A 14,345-nucleotide genomic window follows, 5' to 3' on the forward strand; every position below is an offset into this window, starting at 1 on the left:
CTTCTTCCAAAGGAAAGGTTACCAGAAGAGGATAGATCCCATAAAGTGCTTATAGAAGGTAGAAGGAGAGGACCAAGTCGCTGCTTTACCTATATGGTCAATTGACGCTTCCACCTTCTCAGCCCAGGAAGTCGCAAATGCTCTAGTAGAATTGGCTTTAATACCTACCCTGTTTCCCCGAAAATAAGACACTGTCTTATGGAGGGAATTTTGTTTACTTACCGTAAATTCCTTTTCTTCTAGCTCCTATTGGGAGACCCAGACAATTGGGTGTATAGCTTCTGCCTCCGGAGGCCACACAAAGTATTACACTTTAAAAAGTGTAACCCCTCCCCTCTGCCTATACACCCTCCCGTGGATCACGGGCTCCTCAGTTTTGGTGCAAAAGCAGGAAGGAGAAAACATAAATTGGTCTAGGGTAAATTCAATCCGAAGGATGTTCGGAGAACTGAAAACCATGAACCAAAAGAACAATTCAACATGAACAACATGTGTACACAAAAGAACAACCAGCCCGAAGGGAACAGGGGCGGCTGCTGGGTCTCCCAATAGGAGCTAGAAGAAAAGGAATTTACGGTAAGTAAACAAAATTCCCTTCTTCTTTGTCGCTCCATTGGGAGACCCAGACAATTGGGACGTCCAAAAGCAGTCCCTGGGTGGGTAAAAGAATACCTCAATAAAAAGAGCCGAAACGGCCCCCTCTTACAGGTGGGCAACCGCCGCCTGAAGGACTCGCCTACCTAGACTGGCGTCTGCCGAAGCATAGGTATGCACTTGATAGTGCTTCGTGAAAGTGTGCAGACTAGACCACGTAGCTGCCTGACACACCTGCTGAGCCGTAGCCCGGTGCCGCAATGCCCAGGACGCACCCACGGCTCTGGTAGAATGGGCTTTCAGCCCTGAAGGAAGCGGAAGCCCAGAAGAACGGTAGGCTTCGAGAATCGGTTCCTTGATCCACCGAGCCAAGGTTGACTTGGAAGCCTGCGAACCCTTACGCTGGCCAGCGACAAGGACAAAGAGCGCATCTGAACGACGCAGGGGCGCCGTGCGAGACACGTAGAGTCGGAGTGCTCTCACCAGATCCAAAGAGTGCAAATCCTTTTCACATTGGTGAATTGGATTAGGGCAAAATGAAGGCAAGGAGATATCCTGATTGAGATGAAAAGGAGATACCACCTTAGGGAGAAAATCCGGGACCGGACGCAGAACCACCTTATCCTGGTGAAACACCAGGAAGGGGGCTTTGCATGACAGCGCTGCCAGCTCAGACACTCTCCGGAGTGATGTAACTGCCACTAGAAAGGCCACCTTCTGCGAAAGACGTGATAAAGAGACATCCCGCAGCGGCTCGAAAGGTGGTTTCTCAAGAGCCGTTAGTACCCTGTTAAGATCCCAGGGTTCCAGCGGACGCTTGTAAGGTGGGACTATGTGGCAAACTCCCTGCAGGAACGTGCGGACCTGCGGAAGCCTGGCTAGGCGCTTTTGAAAAAATACGGAGAGCGCCGATACTTGGCCCTTGAGAGAGCCGAGTGACAAACCCTTGCCCATTCCGGATTGAAGGAATGAAAAGAAAAGTGGGTAAGGCAAACGGCCATGGAAGAAAACCGTTATCAGAGCACCAGGATAAGAAGATTTGCCAAGACCTGTAATATATCTTGGCGGACGTTGGCTTCCTGGCCTGTCTCATGGTGGCAATGACATCCTGAGATAACCCTGAAGACGCTAGGAGCCAGGACTCAATGGCCACACAGTCAGGTTGAGGGCCACGGAATTCAGATGGAAAAACGGGCCTTGAGACAGCAAGTCTGGGCGGTCTGGAAGCGCCCACGATTGACCCACCGTGAGATGCCACAGATCCGGGTACCACGACCGCCTCGGCCAGTCTGGAGCGACGAGAATGGCGCGACGGCAGTCGGACCTGATCTTGCGTAACACTCTGGGCAGCATCGCCAGAGGAGGAAACACATAAGGCAGTCGAAACTGCGACCAATCCTGAACTAACGCGTCCGCCGCCAGAGCTCTGTGATCCTGAGACCGTGCCATGAATGCCGGGACTTTGTTGTTGTGCCGTGACGCCATGAGATCGACGTCCGGCGTTCCCCAGCGGCGACAGATCTCTCGAAACACTTCTGGGTGCAAAGACCATTCCCCCGCATCCATGCCCTGACGACTGAGAAAATCTGCTTCCCAGTTTTCTACGCCCGGGATGTGAACTGCGGAGATGGTGGAGGCTGTGGCTTCCACCCACTGCAGAATCCGCCGGACTTCCTGGAAGGCTTGACGACTGCGAGTGCCGCCTTGGTGGTTGATGTATGCGACGGCAGTGGCGTTGTCCGACTGGATACGGATCTGCCTGCCCTCCAGCCACTGATGGAAAGCCAATAGGGCTAGATACACTGCCCTTATCTCCAGAACATTGATCTGAAGGGAAGACTATCGGAGTCCAGGTTCCCTGAGCCCTGTGGTGGAGAAAAACCGCTCCCCACCCTGACAGGCTCGCGTCCGTGGTGACCACAGCCCAGGTTGGGGGTAGGAAGGATTTTCCCTGCGATAGAGAATTGGGAAGGAGCCACCACTGAAGTGTCGTCTTGGTTGCAAGGGAAAGAGAGACGTTCCTGTCGAGGGAAGCCGACCTCCTGTCCCATTTGCGGAGAATGTCCCATTGGAGTGGCCGCAGATGGAATTGCGCGAACGGCACTGCCTCCATTGCTGCCACCATCTTCCCCAGGAAGTGCATGAGGCGCCTTAAGGGGTGTGACTGACCCCGAAGCAGTGATTGCACCCCTGCCTGCAGAGAAAGCTGTTTGTCCCGCGGTAGCTTGACTACCGCTGACTGTGTATGAAACTCCATCCCGAGGTAAGTCAGTGATTGGGTCGGTGTCAACTTGGATTTCGGGAAGTTGATGATCCACCCGAACTGCTGGAGAGTCGCCAGAGCGACGGTAAGGCTGTGTTGACACACCACCCGAGAAGGGGCCCTGACTAGGAGATCGTCTAAGTAGGGAATCACCGAGTGGCCCTGAGAGTGTAGGACCGCCACAACGGATGCCATGACTTTGGTGAAAACCCGTGGGGCTGTCGCCAAGCCGAAAGGTAATGCCACGAACTGAAGGTGTTCGTCCCCGATGGCGAAACGCAAGAAACGTTGATGTTCGGGTGCGATCGGCATGTGGAGATAAGCATCCTTGATGTCGATCGACGCTAGGAAGTCTCCTTGTGACATTGAGGCGATGACCGAGTGGAGAGATTCCATCCGAAACAGTCTGGTTCTCACATGTCTGTTGAGTAGCTTGAGGTCCAGAACGGGACGGAATGATCCGTCCTTTTTTGGCACCACGAACAAGTTGGAGTAAAAGCCGCGACCACGTTCCTGAAGGGGAACGGGGATCACAACTCCTTCTGTCTTCAGAGCGTCCACTGCCTGAAAAAGTGCGTCGGCCTGAGCAGGGGGCGGAGAGGTTCTGAAGAAACGAGCCACAGGACGAGAGCTGAACTCTATCCTGTAACCGTGAGACAGAATGTCTCTCACCCATCGGTCTTGAACATGTGGTCACCAGGCGTCTCCAAAGCGGGAGAGCCTGCCACCGACCGAGGATGCGGCTAGGGGATGCCGAGAGTCAGGAGGAGGCCGCCTTGGAGGCAGTGCCTCCTGCGGCCTTTTGGGGGCGTGACTTGGAACGCCACGCATAGGAGTTCCTCTGGCCTTTCTCCGGCCTGCTGGACGAAGAGGATTGGGGCTTGGCGGAGGGACGAAAGGACCGAAACCTCGATTGTATTTTCCGTTGCTGAGGTCTCTTAGGTTTGGACTGGGGTAAGGAGGAGTCCTTTCCCTTGGATTCCTTAATAATCTCATCCAATCATTCGCCAAACAAGCGGTCGCCAGAAAACGGCAAACCGGTTAAGAACCTCTTGGAGGCCGAGTCTGCCTTCCATTCGCGCAGCCACATGGCCCTGCGGACTGCCACAGAGTTAGCGGATGCCACAGCTGTACGGCTAGCAGAGTCTAGGACTGCGTTCATGGCGTAGGAAGAAAAAGCTGACGCTTGAGAAGTCAAAGACGCAACTTGAGGAGCAGAATTGCGTGTGACAGCATTAATCTCAGCCAGACAAGCTGAGATAGCTTGGAGTGCCCACACGGCTGCAAAGGCCGGGGCAAAAGACGCGCCCGTGGCCTCATAGATGGACTTCACCAGGAGCTCTATCTGCCTGTCAGTGGCATCCTTTAGCGATGAGCCATCTGCAACCGATACCACGGATCTAGCCGCCAATCTAGAGACTGGAGGATCCACCTTGGGACATTGAGCCCAACCCTTAACGACTTCAGAGGGGAAGGGGTAACGCGTGTCAGTGAGGCGCTTAGTAAAGCGCTTGTCCGGAACCGCTCTGGGCTTCTGGACAGCGTCTCTGAAGTCAGAGTGATCGAAAAACGCACTACGTGTACGTTTGGGGAACCTAAACTGGTGTTTCTCCTGCTGAGACGCCGACTCCTCTACAGTAGGAGGCGGGGGAGAGAGATCCAACACCTGGTTGATGGACGAGATAAGATCATTCACTAAGGCGTCCCCTTCAGGTGTATCAAGGTTAAGGGCGACGTCAGGGTCAGAGCCCTGAGCTGCGACGTCCGCCTCGTCCTCCAGAGAGTCCTCAAGCTGGGAACCCGAGCAGCGTGAAGAAGTCGGGGAAGATTCCCAGCGAGCCCGCTTAGCCTGTCTAGGACTGTGGTCCGGGCAGGAGTCCTCCACGTGAGACCTAGGGCCCAACCTGGGAGCGCGCTGCGGCGCGGACTGAGAGGGGCCTGGAGGCGACGATCCAACAGGGGCCGGGGCCTGTGTAAGGACCGGTCTGGACTGCAAAGCTTCTAGCAGCTTGGCAGACCATTTGTCCATAGACTGAGCCATGGATTGTGAAAGTGACTCAGAGAGTTTCTCAGCAAAAGAGGCGAACTCTGTCCCTGCCGCCTGGACAGGGGGAGCAGGGGGGTCTACATGAGCCGAGGGGCCCACTAGTGACCGAGGCTCCGGCTGAGCAAGCGAAACAGGGGTCGATCATTCCTCACAGTGAGGGTAGGTGGAACCCACAGGTAACATAGCCCCACAAGAGGTACAGGCCGCAAAAAAACCTTGTGCCTTAACAGCTTTGCTCCTTGTGGACGACATGCTGTTGTCTCCTAGGAGAATGATCACTGAGGGTATATGGGCAAAAAAGGGTATACAGCCCGACCGAACAGAAATATATATAAATACATATCTATTCCGGCACCCTAGGGGGGACCAGCACCGGGTGACCGGTGTGGCTTACCGACCGCTAACAAGCGGAGTGTGTGTCCTCCAGATTCCCTGCCTTAGGTCCCCCGGAGCTTCAGAGCTCTTCACTGAGAATCCTCCACCGGCAGAATGCCAAAAAATGGCTGCCGGAGCTCTCAGGGGAGGAGTGGAGCCGTGGGCGGCGCCAGGAAAGTGCGGGAATCTGGGGTCCCCACAGTGATCAGTGAGGGGGGAGGAAACATGCAGGATGCTCCAGCCCTCACATCCGACGTCAGGTCGGCAGTCCCGCCCTTACCCCTGACAGGCAGGCCCGGGGGCGGGATTTTTGCGACTAGGCCGCGATGAAGCCGGGGACTAAATTTGAGACTGCGCCCGACAAGCAGGCACGGTCGGCGCGGAAGTCCGCCGGCCTTCTCAATTCAGCAGCTGCCGCAGCGTCCGGGAAGAAGGTGCGCTCCCTGCACAGTCCCCAATGGGGACACAGAGTACCTTTGAGATGCAGGGCCCGGTCCCTGAGGTTAAATAGACTCCGGTCCGGCAGATTCCCACAGGGGCTGCGGAGGGAGCACGGTCCCAGTAAATGGATGACCGCTCAGGATCCCACTTCTCCCAGAGCCGCTAAGGGATGGTGAAGGGAACGGCATGAGGCTCCGGCCTTTGTACCCGCAATGGGTACCTCAACCTTAACAACACCGCCGAAGTAGTGGGGTGAGAAGGGAACATGCCGGGGGCCCCGTGGGGGCCCTCTTTTCTTCCAACCGACATAGCTAATATGAGAATGCATGAGTGGATGTGTGCCTCCTTCCACACAAAGCATAAAACTGAGGAGCCCGTGATCCACGGGAGGGTGTATAGGCAGAGGGGAGGGGTTACACTTTTTAAAGTGTAATACTTTGTGTGGCCTCCGGAGGCAGAAGCTATACACCCAATTGTCTGGGTCTCCCAATGGAGCGACAAAGAAAAGGACTTGTTTAAGCTGATGTGGACCTCGGTGTGTCGTCTCTCCGCCGTTCGACAGGACCCTGCGACGTCAGAGAAGAAGGCAGCCATCACCGCTCGGTCGCTTCCCTCCTGGTCAGTGACCCGCCGCCCTGAGGTAAAATAGCTCCACCTATGGGGAGCTGAGAGATTTTAAGCTGCCGTCACCATCGCCTCAGAGGTCGGCCGCGGGCAGCGCTGGTGTATCCCGCTTACCAGACACCACAGGTGGCGTCACGTATATCCCCAAAATCATCCCTGTACCCCATTCCACAGCCGCAGAGTGAGCGCCCAGGGCACGAAGCCGGGACCGACCACATGTGGTAACCCCATCGAGAGTAAAGTATCCGTAGTACCGGCACCAGAGTACCCCCCTATCGAAAACCCGGATGGTCGACTCAATTGGCGTCACGAACAGGATCGTACTTAAAAACCAACAATGTGTACCTAAAAAGACTTTATTGGCTATGTAAAGTGCGCACAGAACCGCCATAGTCCTTGTAATTAAACGGCGTTGCTCATTGGTTTGAAATAGGCGCGAGCTACCACAGAGATTGAAGCTGCGCCACACAACAGGTGAAAAGGAGAGCGAGGATAAGTCCCGCTCAGCGCTCTGCTCAGACTATCCAAAGTGCAGTGGCTGGTTCCGAAAAGACCCAAGAACTGACAAAAGGTGGGTCTGTCTATGCAAAATCCTAGTGTGTGCTGAACTTTGACTGTATCTAAAGGCTGTGCAACTGGCCGCAATTAACTAAGGGGGCACCGCCATGAGTGAGGACAACGAATCCTGGGTCCCCACAGAAGGAGGAGCCGCGCCAGCAGCCTTAATAATGCCAATAACCTTGCCATATGTGCCCGGAGCAAAATGGTTGCCAATCTATGAAGGGAAACCAGGCACTCTGGCAGCTTTTAAGAGGAAAATATTTGCGGTGCTGGATATGTATGCTATGACCGGGAAACAGCGAGCCACTATGGTGTTGGGACAATTAATCGGTGCAGCAGAGCTGGAGGTGGAGTCATGGAAAGATACTGACAGAGACTCCGTAAAAAATGTATTTGCCAAGTTAAAAGCTGCTTTTGAGAAACGCACCCGGGCTGTGCTGAGGATGATATTTTACCAATGTGAACAAGGGCCAAAGGAAACCATCAGAGATTGTGCCTTATGTTTACAGGTAGCACTTCGGTCCTTAAAGCAAGTGGATCCAGCAAGTGTGGACGACTAGGATAAAATGCTTGCCGAATAGTTCATAGCTGGCTTGAGGTCAGAAGTCAGTCGTCAGCAGGTGCATATGTGGGTCTTAGATCACCCTGATGTTGACTTTGATGCTATAAAAGATAGAGCAATAACAGTATTACAGTACAAGTTGCCGGCCAAGTCAGTGGACCCATCCTGGCAGGTTGATACTTCTCCCGCCGGCATAACAAATGCTTCCAAAGATTTGGTAAAGGTTGTAAAGGTGGCTGAAACATCAAGCAGAGAGGATGATTTGCGCAACCAAGTACAGCAGCTGACTAAAAAGATGGACTTTGTGTTAACACTCTTGCAGAACCAGCGAGGGTCACAACTGCCCAGTAAAATATAGTTAGCTGATTCTCCTGAGGATGTTCCATGGATGAAAAAAAAAGGCACATGTCGCCCGTGGAGGGGACCAACAAGTCGCCCGTGGAGGGGACCAACAAGTCGCCCGTGGAGGGGACCAACAAGTCGCCCGTGGAGGGGACCAACGGACCATTCCAACGCAGAGCTATGGACCACAAGGATTCTTCAGGACAACCCGTCTGCCTTCGTTGTAACAAGCCAGGCCATTTCGCAAGAGGAGGTCTTTTAAACCGGCAATTCCTGGGGCCCAGGGCCGAGCCTCAGGAATAAGACAGTCGGCCCCGAAAGACTGGCGTAGTCAGTACGTGGGAGGCCGCCCGTACCTTAATATTACACTAGAAGGAATCCCCATGTCAGTTCTTTTGGACACTGGGTCACAAGTAACCACCATCCCACATATATTGTACAAACACTATTGATCTGATGACGATCTTAGACCCCCAGATTCTAGTTTGGTTATACTAGCAGCCAATGGACTACCACTAAACCAGGTTGGGTTTAGGGAAGTCACATTAAAACTGGGGAGAGTAGAGTTAAAAGACCAAGGATTATGTGTGGTAGAAGATGACCCTAACAACAAATGCCCCTCCATGGTACTTGGAACAAATGTAATTGAAAACACAGACAACAGGTAAATCTGTCTGGAGGGGAAATTGGCAGTGTACGGGTTACAGACCAATTTCCTATTATGTTACCACCTAAAAGTGAAATGATGATCTGGTATCGAGCAGCTATCTGTCTTAGAGGAAAGGAATACCAGGCAGTTGTAGAACTGGTATACTCAGAGCACAGACCTACGCTGCTGACAGCCAGAGGGGTGGTGGATGTACGCAAAGGAAGAGTACCAATTCGTATCAAACTGTGGGGATTAGGAAGGAAAATTACCCAGGTACGCTACAGTAGCAAAGCTGTACACTGTCTGTGACAGCCATATACAGGCGATAAAGCCTTTGCCCCCGTCAAATTAAGCGGAGGACAACAACTCCAAGGGACAGCTAGAGGAATGGTGTCAGCAGTTGCATGTAGGGACTGATACCACCCCTTCCTATCAAAAAAATGGAATCTATCGGGTAGCACGAGAATTCGAACAGGTGTTTAGTAAGCATCTGTTAGACTTTGGGAAGGTAGAAGGGGTACGTCATCACATATCCACAGGGAATTATCCACCAATTAGACTGAGACATAGACCCGTGCCACCAAAACACTACCAGTGTGCAAAAGAGATGCTGCAGGACATGAGCGAGGCAGGGGTTATAAGAGATAGTTGTAGCCCCTGGGCAGCACCCTTAGTCCTAGTTAGTAAAAAAGATGGCACTATGAGGATGTGTGTGGATTACAGGGAAATAAATAAGATCACTCACAAAGATGCTTACCCGTTACCCCGTATAGAGGAGTCTCTTGCTGCATTGAGGACTGCTAATTATTTTTCTACATTAGAGCTCACTAGTGGATATTGGCAGGTCTCCGTGGCAGAGGAAGACCGAGAGAAGACGGCATTTACAACACCAATGGGCCTATGTGAATTTAATAGGATGCCGTTCGGATTATGTAATGCACCAGGAACATTTCAAAGGCTCATGGAATGTTGCCTGGGACACAAGAACTTTGAGACCATACTCTTGTACGTAGACTATGTAATTGTATACTCCAAGACCTATGAAGATCACCTGGAACACTTAGCTGAGGGTATTTGCATCTGTAGCAAAATATGGAATGAAGCTTAAACTATCAAAATGTCACCTGCTGAAACCAAAAGTCCAATATCTTGGACATGTAGTTAGCGCAGATGGAATAGCACCAGATGCGGAGAAGATAACAGCTATCCAAGATTGGCAGAGACCAACCATCGTCAGAGAAGTACGCCAGTTCCTGGGTTTGGTAGGATATTACCGGAGATTTATAAGGGGCTATACAAACATGGCAGCACCTTTACAAGCCCTACTGGTAGGCCAAACTAAACGAAGAAGGTCAGAACCGTCATTGGTATGGACTAAAGAGCAAGAAGATTCCTTCCAACAGATGAACATACAAAGCAGAGTGAAATGGGGGTTAATGCCACGCATAAGCCAAAATGAAGATGTAGCACGTTGATGTTATAAACGTGTTCTTTTATTCTATCGGTCTACGCGTTTCGAGGATATATTTCGAGGATATTCCAACAGATGAAGACAGCTCTGACTGGTGAGGAAATATTGGCATATCCTGATTATAACCTACCATTTGTCCGACGCAAGTAATGTAGGCCTAGGAGCAGTAGTATCTCAGGTGGAAAAGAAAGGGTAATTTCTTATGCCAGCAGGAAACTTCGACCCACCGAAAAAAACCTCTGAATATTATAGTTCTTTTAAGTTGGAGTTTTTGGCCTTGGTCTGGGCCATAACGGAAAGGTTTAAACATTATCTGGCTGCTTCAAAATTCGTCGCCTATACGGATAACAATCCATTGACGCATCTGGACACTGCAAAACTTGGTGCACTGGAGCAACGCTGGATGGCCAGATTGTCAAATTTTGATTTTATCATCAAGTACCAGACAGGCCGTAAAAATGCCAATACTGATGTCCTGTCTAGGAATCCTCAGGCATATCTACCAGGATCAGAAGTAGAGGAGGATGACTTGGAGGAAGTAGAACTCCCAGCTTTCCATAAGAACAGAAAATGGGAAGTGACAGAGGCCATCATCTATCAAAACCAGCAGAATATAGCATTGAGCCCGTTGCCTCACTATAATTGGAAAGAAACCCAATAGTGATCCGGCAGTGAGTCTAGTGAAAAAGCTAGTAACCGAACCAAGCTGCAAACTTGACAAAGATTCCCCACTAGAGGCCAAGCAATTGTGGAAAGAAAGAAGCAGGTTATTTATCCATCAAGATAAACTGTGCAGAAGATATATTAATCCTAGTACACATGAGATGGTTTGGCAAATTGTGGTTCCAAAAAGAGACACCCAAATGGTGTTAGATATGTATCATAATCAATCAGAACATTTTGGATGGAAGAAGTTGGAGATCCTGTTACGTGAAAGATTTTACTGGATTGGCATGAGATCTTCTATAGAGAAATGGTGTAGAGATTGTGGACCATGCTCATTAAGAAGAAAAGACCGTAACAGTCAGAAGGCACCACTACAGTCCATCATTACCAAACAGCCATTAGAGCTGGTAGTCCTTGATCACGTCAAGCTCATACCCAGCAGATCCGGTTATACTTATGCTCTTACCATGGTGGACCACTATTCCAGGATCCTAGTAGTAGCTCCAGTGAAGGACTTATCGGCTCAAACAGCGGCAAAAACATTCCAAGCCTATTTCTGCAGACCACATGGATATCCAGAACGGGTATTAACAGATCAAAGCCCGACTTTTGAGTCTGAACTATTTCAAGAATTCTGTAAATTATACGGATGCAAGAAAATTCGTACTACGCCTTATCATTCTCAGACTAATGGAATGTGTGAGAAAATGAATCACATTGTGATAGAGCTGCTAAAAGCCCTGCCCTTGGAGGAGCGGAACAGATGGCCAGAGAATTTACCAGATCTAGATGACATGTATAACATTCCAGTAAGCTCAACAAATTGCTCCCCTGCATACCTTATGAGAGGAAGACCAGGAAAATTGCCGGTGGATTTGGAGATGGACATAATATAATAGTTTTTTTTGTTCACGTGATTTTCTAAGTTGTCAACACATTCTACATACGCTGTCATTTGACTTTACAGATTAAGTTTAGAGATGTGTGGGTAGCTAAAGGTCAACATCTTCTAAGTCCAAGGGATTGGGTGGATCCTTCAAAGCTAGGCTCTCACCTAAAACACTCTCACGTCAACAAAAGGACCTCCAATGCCCAAAGTAATAGGGACAGTTATGGGTGGTGGAGCATGTAGTGGTCTAGCAGCAGAATGGTGACCACTTGACCATATGGCGAAATTACACTGCCATTAAAGAAGTCACAGCCAGTGAATGAGAAGAATCTGTGACTTGTCTGCATTTAGTGGTCACTACTCACCTGGGTTGTCATCTGTAGGAATCTCCTCTTTACTCCGCTCATCACCCCTCACATATGTCTCTGTAGTAATAATATGCGTCAGAACTTCACCCTGAAACAAATATTGTAAAAGTCACACCTATGATCAGCTCTAATCCTGCCATCTCCACCGCTCTCATTACACAAATGTGAGGAATATTCTGAGATATGAGAATGCCAAAGGTCAGTCAACTATCACTGTACATACACCCAACTCCCTGCAGCAGCCAGGAAATCAGCAAATGGTGAAGGTAGGTAGAAGGAGAACTCCAAGTTTATACCCATCTTCTAAGGATTGGCTCTAGACTCTTCGGACCCGTTAGAAGAGTTACAATATTGGGGAGTGTGTTGCTCCCACATATTAGATGACGCACACCACACACACTTCTCGGCAAGATTGTGCGACGTGCGTAGCAGCCAATGATTAATAACTCCCCAAAAGAACCCAGACATAATATTTACTGTCTATGGATAGATCAAATAAGGGGAAATATAATATTAATATCTTCCATGTGAGAGACATTCACGCGCGGCGTTATGAGGGGGGGGGGGGGGGGGGGGGGGGACTGAAACCCGTACTTTCCTGGACAAGTAAAAGGCCAGCCCAGTCTGATGTCACAGGTGGAAGGGGACATGGAATGTGGCCAGATTGATAACCCCAGAGCGGACATTTTGCGTTATTCTTTTCCAGGTGGTCCCGTGTGTTATATGTGGGGGAAGCCCCAGAAAACCTGAGGCTCTATAGCGCCCCCCTGTTCAAGCCACCATTCATATTCACAAGGAATAAGGTAATTGACCCATCTGCATATCTATTTGTAATCCATATATTATCTGTAAATGTACTTCTGACATATATATTCTGCAAATCCCATCTTGTATACAGTGTGTCCACCCATATCCTGTCCATCGCCATTAACTTAAGAATGGCAGCAGCTATAGGCATAGAAGTGGTGTCTAGGTATAGTAAAGTAGCCATGCGCTACGCAATGAAACCACCTATTGCACCACCTGGTAGAAAACAACGGAGTTCGCATTTTTATCTTGAAAACGGAACGAGAGAGAAAAAAAAAGTTAAATAAAAAAATTGTAGGGCATCATCAATTATATACGAATCGACACCTTGCATGCAGAAATGCTATGATATGAAACCAATGACCCCCCCCAAAACATTGAATGCTGGTCAGGCATATGGCGCTCATTTAACTTTGATGCTCAAAGTGGCCACCGTCAGCTGCAATGCACATCTGGACTCTGGAGAGCATACTGTATCTTGCTGCACATTGTGCAATGTGGTAGGTGACACGTTTGCACAAGCATCTGTGATACGTCGTCGTAGGTCCTGCAATGTTGGTGGAGGGGTCGCATACACCTGCTGTTTGATGTGACCTCACAGAAAGAAGTCCAATGGGGTCAGGTCAGGTGAGCGTGGAGGCCACTCCATGCAGCCACCATACCCAATGACTTGTAGGAAGGTCTCCATGAGATATCGCTTCACGTCCGCAGCCTTGTGAGTTTTACACGTTCTAATCATAGCATTACTGTATGTAAGGTGTCTACTCGTATTGAATTGATGATGCCCTACAACTTTGCAATTCTTTTTTTCTCTCTCTCGTTCCGTTTTCAAGATAAAAATGCGAACGCCGATGTTTTTCACCAGGTGGCGCTATAGGTGGTTTCATTGAGTAGCGCATGGCTACTTTACTATACCTAGACCCCACTTCTATACCTATAGCTGCTGCCGTTCTCAAGTTAATGGCGATGGACAAGATATGAGTGGATACACTGTATAGTGTATTGTCTAGTGGTGTGGTTTCGTCACAGATTGACAAGGTCACAACTGGCCCAGGTCCGTGACAACAAGTATAAAACACTTAATACTGGTGGATAAAACAAGACTGAGCACAAGACCTTCACAGCCGTCTACACATCATAGGGAGATTTCATGGCACCTTCTGTCCATCTACCTGATCATCCTGAGGAACATCGGGATCTTCTTGTTTACAGTCCTGTGGGAGAAGAGGATGGGGACATCTCTCTGGTGTTGTCCTCTTACTGGATAGATCTGGAGGAGACACATACAGGGACTGAATTCATTCCTTACATACAGATAATTATAGGCCGTGTGTATTTAGTCCTGTCTATTACCTGGTGATGTGAGGGGCTGGGGAACCTCCATCATGACGTCCTTGTACAGATCTTTGTGTCCTTCTAAATACTCCCACTCCTCCATGGAGAAATAGACGGTGACGTCCTGACACCTTATAGGAACCTGACACATACAATGATACTGTCATACCCCGATCCCTTCATAGCGTTACTGTATAATGTCCCAGCATTCCCAGCAGTGTCACCTCTCCAGTCAGCAGCTCAATCATCTTGTAGGTGAGTTCTAGGATCTTCTGGTCATTGATGTCCTCATGTATCGGGGGGTGAGGTGGAGGCCCCGTGATTGGGCTCAGGGGTCTTCCCCATCCCTCA

General features: G+C 49.9%; 1 protein-coding gene across 1 annotated transcript in view; it reads right to left on the reverse strand.

Annotated features, from left to right (window-relative positions):
* LOC142312344 (uncharacterized) overlaps positions 1-14,062 on the reverse strand; it is a 122,728-nt gene extending 108,666 nt beyond the window's left edge. Inside the window, exons 1-3 of the mRNA XM_075351281.1 lie at positions 14,013-14,062; positions 13,832-13,929; positions 11,850-11,940 (exon numbers count right to left, since the gene is read on the reverse strand). Coding sequence (XP_075207396.1) covers positions 11,850-11,940; positions 13,832-13,929; positions 14,013-14,046 — 223 coding nt within the window. The 5' untranslated portion in view covers positions 14,047-14,062. The remainder of the gene's footprint in view (positions 1-11,849; positions 11,941-13,831; positions 13,930-14,012) is intronic.
* Positions 14,063-14,345: the final 283 nt, after the last annotated feature.

This window comes from Anomaloglossus baeobatrachus, chromosome 5 (genome assembly GCF_048569485.1).
Source record: "Anomaloglossus baeobatrachus isolate aAnoBae1 chromosome 5, aAnoBae1.hap1, whole genome shotgun sequence".
Lineage (NCBI taxonomy): Eukaryota > Metazoa > Chordata > Amphibia > Anura > Aromobatidae > Anomaloglossus > Anomaloglossus baeobatrachus.